General features: G+C 38.4%; 1 protein-coding gene across 1 annotated transcript in view; it reads left to right on the top strand.

Annotated features, from left to right (window-relative positions):
• Positions 1 to 12,338, top strand: part of cspg4ba (chondroitin sulfate proteoglycan 4ba) — a 41,133-nt gene extending 28,795 nt beyond the window's left edge. Inside the window, exons 7-10 of the mRNA XM_028458199.1 lie at positions 1,997 to 2,128; positions 6,660 to 6,832; positions 8,154 to 8,337; positions 8,436 to 12,338. Of these exons, the coding sequence (XP_028314000.1) occupies positions 1,997 to 2,128; positions 6,660 to 6,832; positions 8,154 to 8,337; positions 8,436 to 10,492 (2,546 nt within the window). The 3' untranslated portion in view covers positions 10,493 to 12,338. The remainder of the gene's footprint in view (positions 1 to 1,996; positions 2,129 to 6,659; positions 6,833 to 8,153; positions 8,338 to 8,435) is intronic.
• The last annotated feature ends 1,587 nt before the right edge of the window (positions 12,339 to 13,925 follow it).

Here is a 13,925-nt window from a genome sequence, read left to right as displayed (position 1 = left end):
TGTGTGGTTTCAGAGTTATTTCCTGCCCCAACTTTGGGCTATTTAACCACTCACAAATATTGAAAATCCTTTACATGAGGCCATTGTAGTTTACCACTGTGTCTTATAATCATTTATTGTTTATTAGTTTTTCACACCAGCTAGATTCATCTTTTTTTATTCTCACTTTTACTGATGTTGTTATGTGTGAACAAGTGGATTTGCTCTTATTGGATTTAAAGTTGTCCCACTTCATGTCTCTGTCTGTGTTTTAATGATTCCCTGAATGGTTAAGCTTTACATCTCAGAGGATTTATGTTTTATAGAGGCGTTAAACTCATTTTAGTTCAGGGGACAAACATGAACCAGATTTTAGGTGAGAAAATGAGTAATTTCAACATGTATGTGCCCTGGTTTGCACTTCCATATATAGCTGATTTGTAAAATATGTAAGGCACCGAAGCACTTGAACATTTCTTGATTTTATGACTATTTTATTTGATTGTTGGCGAGAAATTGCTTGATTTTAGAAAAATTTAGAGTTGACAATTTGCAACTGCAGCCATGTGACATAGGCATGGGAAAATAGTGAGGTCCTGATAATATTATGCAGCAAATGTGTCAAACTTGAGGCCTGGGGCCCAAAATTCGGCCCGCAAGAGAAAGAAACAGAAAAAAAAAAAAAAAAAAACACACATTTCTTAAAAACACAAAAACGACAACAGAAATACACAAATTGATTCCGTGTACCCCAAAAATAATACTTGACTAACGTACAGATATTCAAACAAAGTACTTACGTATAGTACATAAGTAATTTGCTGTTTGGTTGTCATTTGTGTTTTTGTTGTGGTTCGTGTTGTTTATTTTGACAAGGAGTATTTATACTTTTACTTTGAATACTTCATCCACCTCCACAACCAAAATATACAAAACAAAAAGAAAGACGCACAAAATGGAAAGAAAGAAGAACGGAAGAATAAAAACCTACAAAATGACTGCAGAAATGTTGAATGAAAACAAAAAAAGCAGGAAATAACTCTGAAACCACACAAAATAAAATGACTCCAAAACACACAAATTGCTGTCAAAAACAGACAACCGCTATTTTCTTCTTCCTTGTATTAATGTTCAGATCAGCCATTATTCTAAATGCGGACATGTATGTTGATAATGTGGCCCTCAGATCAGATAGAATCACATGTTTGCGTCCCCGCTGTGATAAATTACTGCTCCCACTCTAAGAGTTCTAGATTGAAAGGCTGACGAGGAATTCTTAAGGCTTCATTTAATTCAGATAACTGTTTCAATTTCCACATTTAAATTTAGAGCAGGACATTTAAGTTAACGCGTCTGTTTTTTAAAACACTGTAGTCGTATATTTGTCAGTGTCATAATGTTAATCCTCATTGTGTCCACTAGGAGGTGCTGTTGGCCATCACTTCTTCTTCATCAACCTTTGCTTTTCACCCACTCAGATTGAGAATAGTTCCACTACAATCAGCACAAATGTTGTGAAACCTTGTTGTTGTGACACTGACACATCCAGACATGGCGGAAAGTCAGATTGCAGGTTCAAGCAGCTGATCGTCTGGGAACTGATGTAAAACAGAGCAACAAAGCCTGTCCACATGTGACCATGACTCAGATCCAGTTTGTGCTTACTGTTCTGATTCCTATCTGCTGTGTTTCTCTTTGTAACAGCACCAAAGGTTGGAATAATAGAGCACGGGGATCTCCAGCCAGCATGGAGGGGAATTTTTTAACACACATACACACAAATGGGATTTTAGTGTGAATTTAACAATAAAACATTTGACCTATTGCGTGTATTAAAAGAAAAACGTGAATTAACCATGCTGAGTTCAAAGACAGGCCGTTTCCTTTCTGACAGATGTTTGCATTGAAAGTATTTCCCCCTCTAATAAAGGACCTTTAATAGATTAACTATTCATTGTGTATTTTCTTTCCTCTTCTCATGCTGTTTTTTTTTTTTCTTCTCATGCTGTTTTTACAGGTGCCATGTCTGGAGGGTTTAACTTCCAAGTCAATGATGGTGTGAACTTTACGCCCAAGCAGATCTTCAGTGTCACAGCCAAAGCTTTAGTTCTCAGTCTGGAGAGAAATCGACCTCTCAAGGTGTTTCCAGGTAAGATTTTCCTAAATCTCCAAAATTACACCACTTAGGAAACTGAAATTTGGTATAGTAATACAACTCCACCTACTCTCTCAGAATATATAAAAATATCTGTGAAACATGTTTCTGAGCCGGTCTGGTTTGCTAAGGTTTTTGGGGGGATTTTTTTGATGAGTGAGTGGAGGCAGACATGGAAACAAGGAAACAAAGTGATTTTTATTGTTATTTATAGCTTATTTAGATGAAAATTGGCCAAAAAAAGAGCGGAATTTTTTTTTTCCATAAAACTTTCAAAAAATATAGACAAAAAGGGATATTTATTAGCAAAAGGTAGCTAAAATCTGAAAAAAGTGTCCGAACTTTTTGAAAATGGGACAAAGAAAGTTCAAAGTGGCCATAAAATATAGGTAAAAGGAGTTAAAAAGTTTCCTCTGTTAAGGTTTTTTGTGGGAATAATGATTAAAATGAAGACAAAGAGCCTCATGTTGAGCATCACTGACTTAATGACTTCTACATGGTGTAGAGGTGTAGTCACATGCGTTGGTTCTTGGGTGAAGGTTTCTTGAAATCCAAAATAATACCTTTTTTACTATTTTCATTGGCCCATAACTTGTGGGAAGGGAATTTTTCATTGATCGTATAAAGATGACACTTTCTTTGGCTATAAAACAATTTTTCTTAATGCAACTTCATTTTTATTTTTGGCCCCAACTTTGGGCTATTTAACCACTCACAAATATTGAAAATCCTTTACATGAGGCCATTGTAGTTTACCACTGTGTCTTATAATCATTTATTGTTTATTAGTTTTTCACACCAGCGAGATTCATCTTTTTTTATTCTCACTTCTACTGATGTTGTCATGTGTGAACAAGTGGATTTGCTCTTATTGGATTTAAAGTTGTCCCACTTCATGGGGAAAATGTTCAAACAACTTTCTCTGTCTGTGTTTTAATGATTCCCTGAATGGTTAAGCTTTACATCTCAGAGGATTTATGTTTTATAGAGGCGTTAAACTCATTTTAGTTCAGGGGACAAACATGAACCAGATTTTAGGTGAGAAAATGATTAATTTCAACATTTATGTGCCCTGGTTTGCACTTCCATATATAGCTGATTTGTAAAATATGTTAGGCACCGAAGCACTTGAACATTTCTTGATTTTATGACCATTTTATGGGATTGTTGGCGAGAAATTGCTTGATTTTAGAAAAATTTAGAGTTGACAATTTGCAACTGCAGCCATGTGACATAGGCATGGGAAAATAGTGAGGTCCTGATAATATTATGCAGCAAATGTGTCAAACTTGAGGCCTGGGGCCCAAAATTTGGCCCGCAAGAGAAAGAAACAGAAAAAAAAAAAAAAACATAAATTATTGTCTAAATTACCAAATATTTCAGTTGTAGATATATCACAAATGTAATGAAACTCAACAATATTTGGAGGATTGCAATTTTCACATGCATTTATCACGACTGCAGTCATTTTAAATCTCAAATTGTTCAAAGAACTCAGTTTCCCTCATATTACAATATTTCACATCATTTTCACCCAAAGTAAATAAAAATTGGTCACAAAATCAATGAAATTTAAAAGAGAAATTCCTGTAGGGACTGATATCTGTCACTTATTGCATGGATATTCTTCGCTGCTTACATACTTTATATATCATTTATACCTCTTGTTCTGGACGTTAATATTCAAATTGCTAATTTTTCTGCCTAAAATTTGTGGCCCACTTAGGATCAAACGACTTTGTATTTGGCCCCTGAACAAAAATTAGTTTGACACGCTTGTAGAGTTTAATTGAATTTGAAGAGACTGAGATATCAAAAACTGTTATAGTCTTATGTCATTTTTACTTTCTCCTGCGGGCCAAATTGATGCTCGAAGGGGCCAGATTTGGCCCCCAGGCCGTGAGTTTGACATATGGTATAGATAGTAGATAGTCCACAGGGTTGAGTGAGGTATCTCTTTATTTTAAAGCATCTTGTCATAGTGAAATCCCCTAGCTGCTCGTTAAAAGTAGCTGAAACTGCAGTATTTATGGTCTCTGACAGTGACTCACTTTTAAAGTTTTACTCTTCTATTTTTAGCTGAAGCAGTATTTCCTCTTTACATTTGGTGAATAGTGGTGAAATGTGTTTGTGTTAAGCTTGTAACTTGATAACTTAAAGCGACCTAAACTTCCATGGAAAAACCTCTGGAGCTGAGCAGGTCTTTACTCTTAATTATTAGGAGCTGAAAACAGATGCTCTGGGTGTCTTTTCTGTCATTTTGCACTTATTCTGAGGTTATGATGTGATCTGTTGGTTGAGCTCTAAGGAATGTTTTTGTGACTGGCTACTGGAGAAGCTGCACTGCCTCAGTTTATGAGGCCTTGTTTTAGCTGACAATGGGGGATGTGGGTGGACTGGGACAAAATTTCAGCCCTGGCATTTTCTATCCAGACCACTACATTACCAGCGGACAACACGTAGAAGCAGTTATTAAGTCAGTGATGCTCAACATGTGGCTTCTTCATTTTAATTATTATTCCCCTAGAAAACCTTAAAAGGAGGAAACGTTTTAACTCATTTTTACCTATTTCCTTTGGCTATTTTGCAACTTCTTTTGTCCCATTTTTGCTCTCTTTTCCAGACTTTAACTACTTTTTGGCAATAAATGCCCCTTTTTTTTCCTATTTTTGCAAGTTCATTTGGACACTTTTATCCAATTTTTGTCCTTTCTTGAATTTTTGGTCACTTTTCATCCAAATAGGCTAAGTTTTGCCCAATAAATACCATGTTACCCTTTTCTCATTTTGTTTCCCATTTTTTACTATTGTTTGTCACATTTTGCCCATTGAAGCTATCCTTTGCCATTAAATGCCACCTGGTTCCTCTTTATTTGCCTATATTTTGGCCACTCTTGACTGCTTTTTGCCCGTTTTAGTCACTTTACACTCTTTTTTTTTTTTTTGCCATATTTTTGCCACTTTTGGACCATTTTTGGCCACATGTTACCATGTCTGCCTCCACTCACTCTTCAAAAAAAAAACGTAGTGAACCGGACTGGCCCACTTCGGGTCATAGTCCACCAGGACGGTGGCCGGTATGCCAGATGGCCAGTCCACCCCTGGACTGAAGGTGATGGTGACGTGAGACACTTCTTCCTTCTTTCCTGCTCAGTCATGAGCAATGACATCATGAAGAATGGATGAGGAAACGTTCCTATAAAAACAGTGGTTGTAGTTTAATGTGTTCCAGTATCACCTGCACTGCTTTAAGCTTGTTTTCAGTTGACGTGTGGTGATTAGATAATGTGCTTGTACTGTTTAAAGCTAGGCTGTAATAATGAGACGAACATCACGTTCCAAACACAGATATCTCACAATGTAATAAATCCATCTTAATCCCATTCAGTGCATTATGTTCTCTAATTATAACAAGATAAGACGCTCCGTCTCCCCCGCAGAGGAGGACTTTTTCCCATGAGAGACAGAAACAGTGGGAGTAATGCTCATCACTGCTGATGTGACTCTTTTTCTCCATTAGTGCCTCAAATCATCTATCAGCAATATTTAAGGACCTTGGCAAAGGCCCTGGATATGTACAGTATGTGTGAGGGAGGAAATCTCTACTCAATCAATTTTATGTAACGGGAAGGATTGTGCCTTCTAGGAAGACGTTATTTAGTTGTGCAGTTTGACTTTGACACATCAAATGACCCATGGAAATGTTTCTGGCCCTTATTTATACAATTTAAGTCAAAAATACGTTAAAGAAAGAAAGAAAAACAGGATATCTCCTGCTTTTTTCTGAACAGTAAGTTAAAGAGTAACTCAACCCCAAAATTAGTTTTCTGCTGAAAACTAATGCATATGACTACAAAGTAGTGTTGATGATTGGTTCGAGTCCAACTCTTGACATTTTTGTCAAAGTATTTCAATTTGGCGTATTTAGTTGTAAAAACATAATAGGGACTGCCCCCCATTATGGGGAGAGATTTGTCTAAAAATATTCACAAATATATCCACAATTTACACGTTTTATAATTTGTGTGTATTTATCATGAATTATCATGTGTACATCTTCAATTGTGCTTATGAATTATGTAAAGTGTGGATTGGCCCAGTTTGTATGGGTTGAAACCCAGCAATTACAATTGAATTTTGCTATTGGCTAAGAATGGTGGTTTGTGATATTAGTGGCTTCTTACATCACAAACAACCACTGTTTGCCCCGCCCCTTCTATAAAAACTAGCACCTCTTTAATCTGTGGTCAGTAGGTTGGATTGAAAATGTGACTAGAAAGGTATATTGAGTATTAAGCTAGTTAGCATAGCATACATTGTTCTTTGCAGATTTTTTTAGTATAGACTGGGTGTGTCTTCACTGCTCCAGGAGCCCCGCCCATAATCGAGGCATTTATTTAAATTTCCAGCCTAGATGCACGTCAGCCAATACAGGGTTTAGTTACTATTTAAGCACAAAATTGAAAATAAAATGGAAGCATACTGCAAAAAAATTGTAACCCAAAATCCTGTTGTTTTTCTCTCAGGTTCCTCACAGCCAATCACGACGGAGCATTTGCGAGCAGTGACTAATGACATCAGCAACACCTCCAACAGAGTGGTCACGTTCACGTTGATTAGACAGCCCAAACTGGGTCGACTGGTGGTGCGGCAGCTCGATAATTCAACTGTAGACATCTCCAGTTTCACTCAGGACATGGTGAGTAACAACAGGCCAGTCTCATTAACGCCTGTCATTTCTAATATGGGGAACAAAGCATGTGAAACACACTGATCATAGTCTTTATGGCCTGTGAGGAGTTGCCAGATTTCTGTCTTGTTAATAAATCATGCTCTGCATCCCAACTCAGGAAATGGACTTTGTGCTTCCTCAGAGTACTTTTCTGTAATCAATTATTTCTAATGAATCCGACCCACTAAGAGCTACATTTACTGCCGAGTACAGCAGATTCGACTTTTGCTAGCCCCGCCCACAAATCATATGATCTGAAAATAACAATTAATGATCACCAAAGAAATATAGAGGACTAATAATCCAGATGCCAAACCGGCCTATCAGTGTCCTGTTCTGGATAAAATCATGTATTATAAAAGGAGAACATGCAATCCACCGTGAGCATTGTGTAGTTTCACATCACTATTTGAACACTTTTACCACCCCTTCGTTTGTTGTTGCTTGCATTCATATTCTCTGCAGTTAAGCATTGTGACTCACATTGTAATATGGAAATCTGACTGTTTACAGTACTGGTGGCGAATGATTGATATTTTGTTTGCCTAGTTTGTCTGCAAATAAGATACATACGTTTTTAAGTACAAGTACAAGTTTCTAAAAAAATATACAGTTTGAAAAATAAAGACGATTCTACAACAGCAACAAAGCTGTCTAGTGACTTTTGGCACAAATGTTCTGCCTTACAGATCCTCACACAAAAGCCAGTAAACATTTAAAGAAATCTACAGTTTTGTAACGTTTTGTTTTGTTTTTTGCATTTGAAAGATTTTAGTTTGTGTTCATTTTTATGTGTAAAATATGCCATATTTGTTTGACAGGTATGTTTCTTATTTGCAAAACAAAATGTTTTAGTATTTGAATGATGATTTTTGAGTTTTTTTGTGAATCATTGGGTGTGACTAAAACATGTTTTGTGTTTTTGTCAAGTTTTTGCATTATTTTAACTCCATAAAAATGACTTCTTAATAGAGAACAAATGGCATGTGTTGACGCTAATGCTAATAGCAAAAAGTATTTTATCTGCTTTTACTTTCTTTCCTCTCACTTGTAGTGATGCAAAAGTCTTTGAGTCAAACATAAAAAAAGTGCTCATATGGTTTTCAAGTCTTTGTTAGCGTTTTATTTGGATTCCCATCCTCCACCTCCATGGCAACAAAACGACACATTCTTCATGAGCCAGTTTTTAAGCTAACCTATGATGATGATCACATACTGACCTATCTTTGGTTGATGTAAATTTGTTCTATTTGTCTGATGTTTGATCCTGTCTGTCCTTGTCCCACAGGTGGACAGGAAAGAGGTTTTGTACCTCCAAGCCCCCATGGAGTCCGTGGGCTGGGAGGCCATGGACTCCATGACATTATCTATAGCATCGCCTCCTGCTTCCATGGACAGCCAGACCTTCAGGGTAGACATTTCCTATGAAAACACAGGACCAGAACACAACACAGTCCTGCTCGCTAACACTGGTAAGAGCATCAACAAGAGCTACGTTTTTAAGTCTTAGCATCCCAACCTCGAAGAAAACATTTACCAGCTTTGCTTCCTGCTGTTGCCATGGTAATAGGTGCGGAGGTGATGGAAGGCGGGAGTGTCGTCATCGACGACTTGAAGCTGGACGCCTCGAACCTGATGTCCAAGCTGTCGACTCCCGAGCGGAGCTCCCATGAGGTCTGGTTTCAGGTGACGTCTTTACCTCAACACGGTGTCATTGTGGTGGGAGAGAGAAACCTCACCAAGGAGAAACCCAACTTCTCCCAGTTCATTGTCACCAAATACGGCATCACCTACAAACACGACAACTCCGAGACCACCCGGGACTCGTTTGTGTTCAGCGCGTGGCTCAATATGAAAGGTAAAACCGCACAGCTCTCGCAGGATGACGGCGATGTGGTCAAAGAGCGTTTTAACATCACCGTGACGCCCATCAATGACCAGCCACCTCTGCTCAAAACCAAAGCTCCCAGTCTGAAGGTGGTACAAGGAGATGCTGCCACTTTGGGGCCTGAAAATCTCAAAGTTGAAGACTTGGACAATCCTCCTGAAGATATTGTATTTTCTGTGATTAGCAAACCAAGCAATGGCTATTTAGCGTTTGACGGGAGCTTAAATGTTTCAATCGCAGCCTTCACTCAAGCTCAGATCAATAATAGAACTGTTTATTTCATCCACGATGGGAGCCCTTCATCCGGAGTTTTCTACTTCAGCGTTACCGACGGCCATCATAAACCCATTTATAAACTTTTCAACCTAGAAGTGACGGAAGTTACTATTTCTCTGGTGAATCTAACTAAACTGACTCTGCAACAAGGAACCACTTCAGTTCCCCTGACCAATAATAACCTTTCTGCTGAAACAAATGGAAAAAATGTCACCATTCACTTCCTCATTACCAGACCTCCAAACTTTGGTAAACTTCTAATGGAAAACAGAGAGGTTTCTCGTTTCATGCAGGAGGATCTACGTGCGGGACGTTTGTCCTACCACATGATCTCTCATTCATCTGCAGAGGACAGTTTTGAGTTCACCACCTTCACTTCAGAGGCGAACGTTACCGGACAAGTGCTGAACATCACCGTCTCACCTTTAGTCAAGGTGGGCAAAGGTTTAAGCTTTCCCAACGGGGTTCCGATTAAAATCGACTCCTCCATCATTAACGCAGAAGAACTTGCCAACCTGAGTGGAAGTGACCCTGTTATTGAGATTATTGCTCACCCGAAATATGGTAAAGTGGTTCAGACAGAACCTCACATGTCCATGAAAGGTGAACCAGCAGATTATTTTACTTATCAAGATGTTGTCCAAGAAAAGCTGCTCTTAGAGCTAAGCGCTAATATGTCAAGCGTTCAAGAACTCAATGACTCGATAGTCTTCGTATTGAAAGCTGAAAACGTCCAGCCGGCTATAGGGGAAATCTACTTTACGCTTGTTCCTTTTAATCCAGCGCTTTTCCCAACAACTACGAGCCCTATTTTAACCACCTCACCTGTTCCTCAAACACCACTTAGGACGACAGGAAACGGAACTGCCTCACCAGGCTTGTCCACAGTGTTCCGCTCCACACAGAAACCAAGTAAAAACCAGCAGAAAATCAAGGGGCGGAGCCGCTGGGGGAACTCCAACAGAACCAGCATTTTCACCACAACCCGTGGCAAGCCCTCGCAAACGGAGGAGTTCCCCTTCAGGAACACTCCGGTCCGCGTGGAGTCGTACCCACAGAAAGGCTCCAATCCGCTGCTGGTTATCTTACCTCTGCTGGCCCTGCTGCTGCTGGTCATCATATTTGTGGTTCTGGTCGTTTATCTGAGACACCACAAGCAGAGGAAGCAGAACACAGCAACACCACAGGAACCAGCTTCCCCCGGGCCTCCCAGCAGCCTGTCGTACCAGGGACAAACGCAAAGAAGTGCGACGGTTCCCACTGTGACGGTGACTCCTTTAGCCCCCGCACGCACGGGCAGTCCCGTGATTGACCGATTGCTGACGCCTTATCAGAGTTCCCCCTACAGCACCATTGATTCAAACCTGATTTTCACTTCCAGGAGTGGGGGCGTGTCTGCAGCTTCTTCTCAAATCATCCAAGCGGCCACGCCCACGCTGCAGAGGAATCAGTACTGGGTGTGAAAAACAGTATGGATTTAAGACTAAACAAAAGGATTCTCATCAGTGGTGTCAGACAATCAATGAGTGATCGTCCAAATGTAGAATTATTGCATTTAAGCACCACTTTTCACCACTTTTACCATGAAGCCTTTCATGGTTTAGTACATTAGGTCAGAAGAGGCACTTTCATACATTCACTTGAGTAAGGTTTTAGCATAATTCTTGCTGTTTTTCTGCCCCTAGTGGTCAGAATAGTGTTTCAGTTAAATAGAGTAAAACACTGTATTTAACCATTGATTAATCATTTTTTTAATAAATAGGATTGCTTTCCTGCTCTTTATTTAAGCCCTTTTTCCAAATAAGATACATACAAGATCAAGAGCAACTAAACCCAAGGTTTTGTCTGACATGCATTGGGGCTGGATATTAAAAAAAAGTCTTGATTATGGGCGGGGCTCCTGGAGCAGCTAAGACACGCCCATTGAGCTAAACAGTGGTGGTTAGTGGCGAAAGCTGCCAGTAGCAAAATTTGATTATAACCAGCCAGGTTTAGATCTATAGAGGGCAGTCACTCTTACATTTTTACAACAAAATACGCCAAATTGAAAAACTAGACAAGAATCAAGCAACAAAACTACTTCATACCCAAATACGTTTGTTTTAAGCAGTTTAGTTACAAAACATGAATAACTGCCTTCACTTTTGCAGTTATTGATGCGCTAGTTGACGGGAGCATGCTTAAACATGTGAACATCAGTAAATATAAGGAAAGAGGTGAAAATAGAAGCTGGTACACAAGATAAAAAAAGGTCAGTAAATACTGGGGTAGAGAATCCCAGCATACACTCATAAAGCTGAAGAAAGTCACTCATCCTGCTGTAATGATTATCGACTGAAAGACGAGGCCTAACAAACTGAAACTGTGAATTTCAACCATCACTGACGCTAAGTTTTATTATTCATTTCAATCGATCGTGCATTTTCTATTGGCTCTTGTTTATTGCTTTTTTTGTGGCTCAGGTATCTTTTTTATAGGTGCCTATAAGCGCTCCATGAGAAACACCTGTAGGTTGTGTATCGATGTGTTCTCAGATCTAATCAGTGGTTTAAAATTAGCACAGTTGTTAGATATATATATATTTTTTTTTTTTAAATAAGTGTATACAAAAAGGGAAAGCACTGATATGATATTGTATAGAGACATTAATCTCATCACTAGAGATCCAAACTACTGACTGTCTGTCCTGCTCATCAGAAAACCTGCTATTTATATTGTATTTATGCATTAATATTCCTGTTTATTCTTTGAGTGAATCTGCTAACGATGCATCTACTGTAAATGATTATTAGGCATCAACATTTTATTGTGTACTGAAGAGGTTTATCTTTACCACGTCAACTGATGATGGAACGCGTTCTGTGTGTGCTTTGAGTGTATATTTATTTTTATTATACATATTTTTACTAAACGTCTCTCTAAGTGTAAAAGCCTTGCTTTGCTTTTGTCTTATGTGTGGTTTTCTCCTCCAAAATGATCCCAGGGATTCAGTTTTTATTTCCTTTTCGTAAATAAGATTTCAGCATGACTATAATTTAAAGGAGGACAAACATCCCCTGAAAAACACTCTGAGTGGTTGCTTTGTGGTAAATCCTATGCATACCAACATGTACTGTGATTTTTAAAGAAGCACAATGACGATTCTCTTCACCTCGAGTCGACGACGTGATAAAGTGTGTGTGGCTAATATTTACAAGACGACCACAGATCTGTGTGTGACTGGGTGGAATGTGTGACAGTAAATGAGCAAATAGAAAATGGGTGACTAACGGTTTCACATGTGAGCTGCAAACTCTGCACAGAGACGTTAAACTGCATGCAGCATAACGTCTGCTGTTAGAAACGTAAGCTGGGAACTCCTCCAGTGATCTTTAGTCGACATTCCCACACTAGTAATGCTCTTTAGTAGGGCTGGGAGGATTTTAATCACAATACTTTGGTGCTGATTGGATTACTATTTAATTTCCTCATCCATAAACAAAAGTTGAATCATAAAGTTTATCCAAGTCAGTTAGTCGACTGCACATTAAAGTGCATGTAGTGTTAACCTTTATGATCACATATGCAAAAACATTTAATATTTAAAAAAAAAAAAAAGAGAGAGAGAGAGCAATTCTAGGGAGAAATATTGATTTTGCCTAGTGTCAGCAAAAATATTGCGATATATCTTGATCAACATTTTTCCCACCCCTAAGCTTTAGCACATCAAATACCAGTATTGTACTCAAGACCACTGTCAGAGACCAGAATGCACCGAGACCAAGTCAAGGCCATTACCATAAAAATCTATTTTAAGAACAATGACGAGGTGAAACAGTTAGTGTTCTTTCTTTTTAATACATTTCACAGACAAAAACAAAGTGTCTGCCACTCTTTCAAAGAAAACTCAAAGCTTAACATCTTGAGTTGTTTCTTGCAAAATGAAACATCAAAAATAAATCCTTGTTGTATTTAAAAGCCACAGCTAAGTCCAGACTTATTTTAAATAGCTTAGTCAGCTGAATGAGGCCTAAACTAGGTGTGCATTGGTGTTTCTGAAAATGATTCTGATTTCTGAGTTTTTGCAGGTGTCTGACACAAGCCTGGAACAATTCCAGACTCTGTACCAGCGACTGATCCAGCTGTAATACACACAGATGTTCGTCTGGATTTCCAGGCTCGTCTGACACGTAAGACACTGGGAAATGTTTCCAAGGAGGCAGAACAAACAGTGAGCTAATGCTAAATGTTTGAAATCAAATCACAGCATGAATTCATCAGGAACAGTTCACAGTGTGTCTCCTTATTATCACATTAATGAAGTTAAAGAATAGCAGATCAGGGCTGGTCTCCACTGGTTTTGATGGAAAATCTTGAGTCCAAGACCAAGACCTTAAACGGGTGGTCTCAAGACCTAGATCAGTCTACAACACTAACCACTCCAGCACGCATTAGCCTTCAATAGTTGATCATTTGTACATTTTCTGCTGTCACTGTTCCAACAATGGACTAAACCAGGGTTCTCCAACCTTTACTCTCTAAGGAACCATTTAACCTCATCTCATCTGGATTAAAGTCATTCTGGAGCTGAAAAAATACCTTCTCAATGAAGACAATACAGTGTATTAAATTCTATACAGTTAAAATTAATTAAATAGAATAATGTTTGATTTGTTTTGATTTATATTGATCATCTAAATGGCAACTTAAAAACAGTTTAAAATAAAAATAAATCGACATCAAGAAATAAAACATTATCTTGCATCTCAGTTTACATGAACACAATGTTATATAAAGATTTTTTTTTGTAGATAATGTATTTGAAAGGCTACAAAAAGTAACTTGAATTTGATAACATATGATCATGTGATCAACACATGCTAATTGCTCATTTCTTGCCACACATAAAGCATGTAT

Source organism: Gouania willdenowi, chromosome 9, assembly GCF_900634775.1.
Source record: "Gouania willdenowi chromosome 9, fGouWil2.1, whole genome shotgun sequence".
NCBI lineage: Eukaryota > Metazoa > Chordata > Actinopteri > Blenniiformes > Gobiesocidae > Gouania > Gouania willdenowi.
The sequence above is the reverse complement of the archived record's forward strand: the minus strand, read 5'-3'. Positions and strand labels throughout refer to the sequence as shown.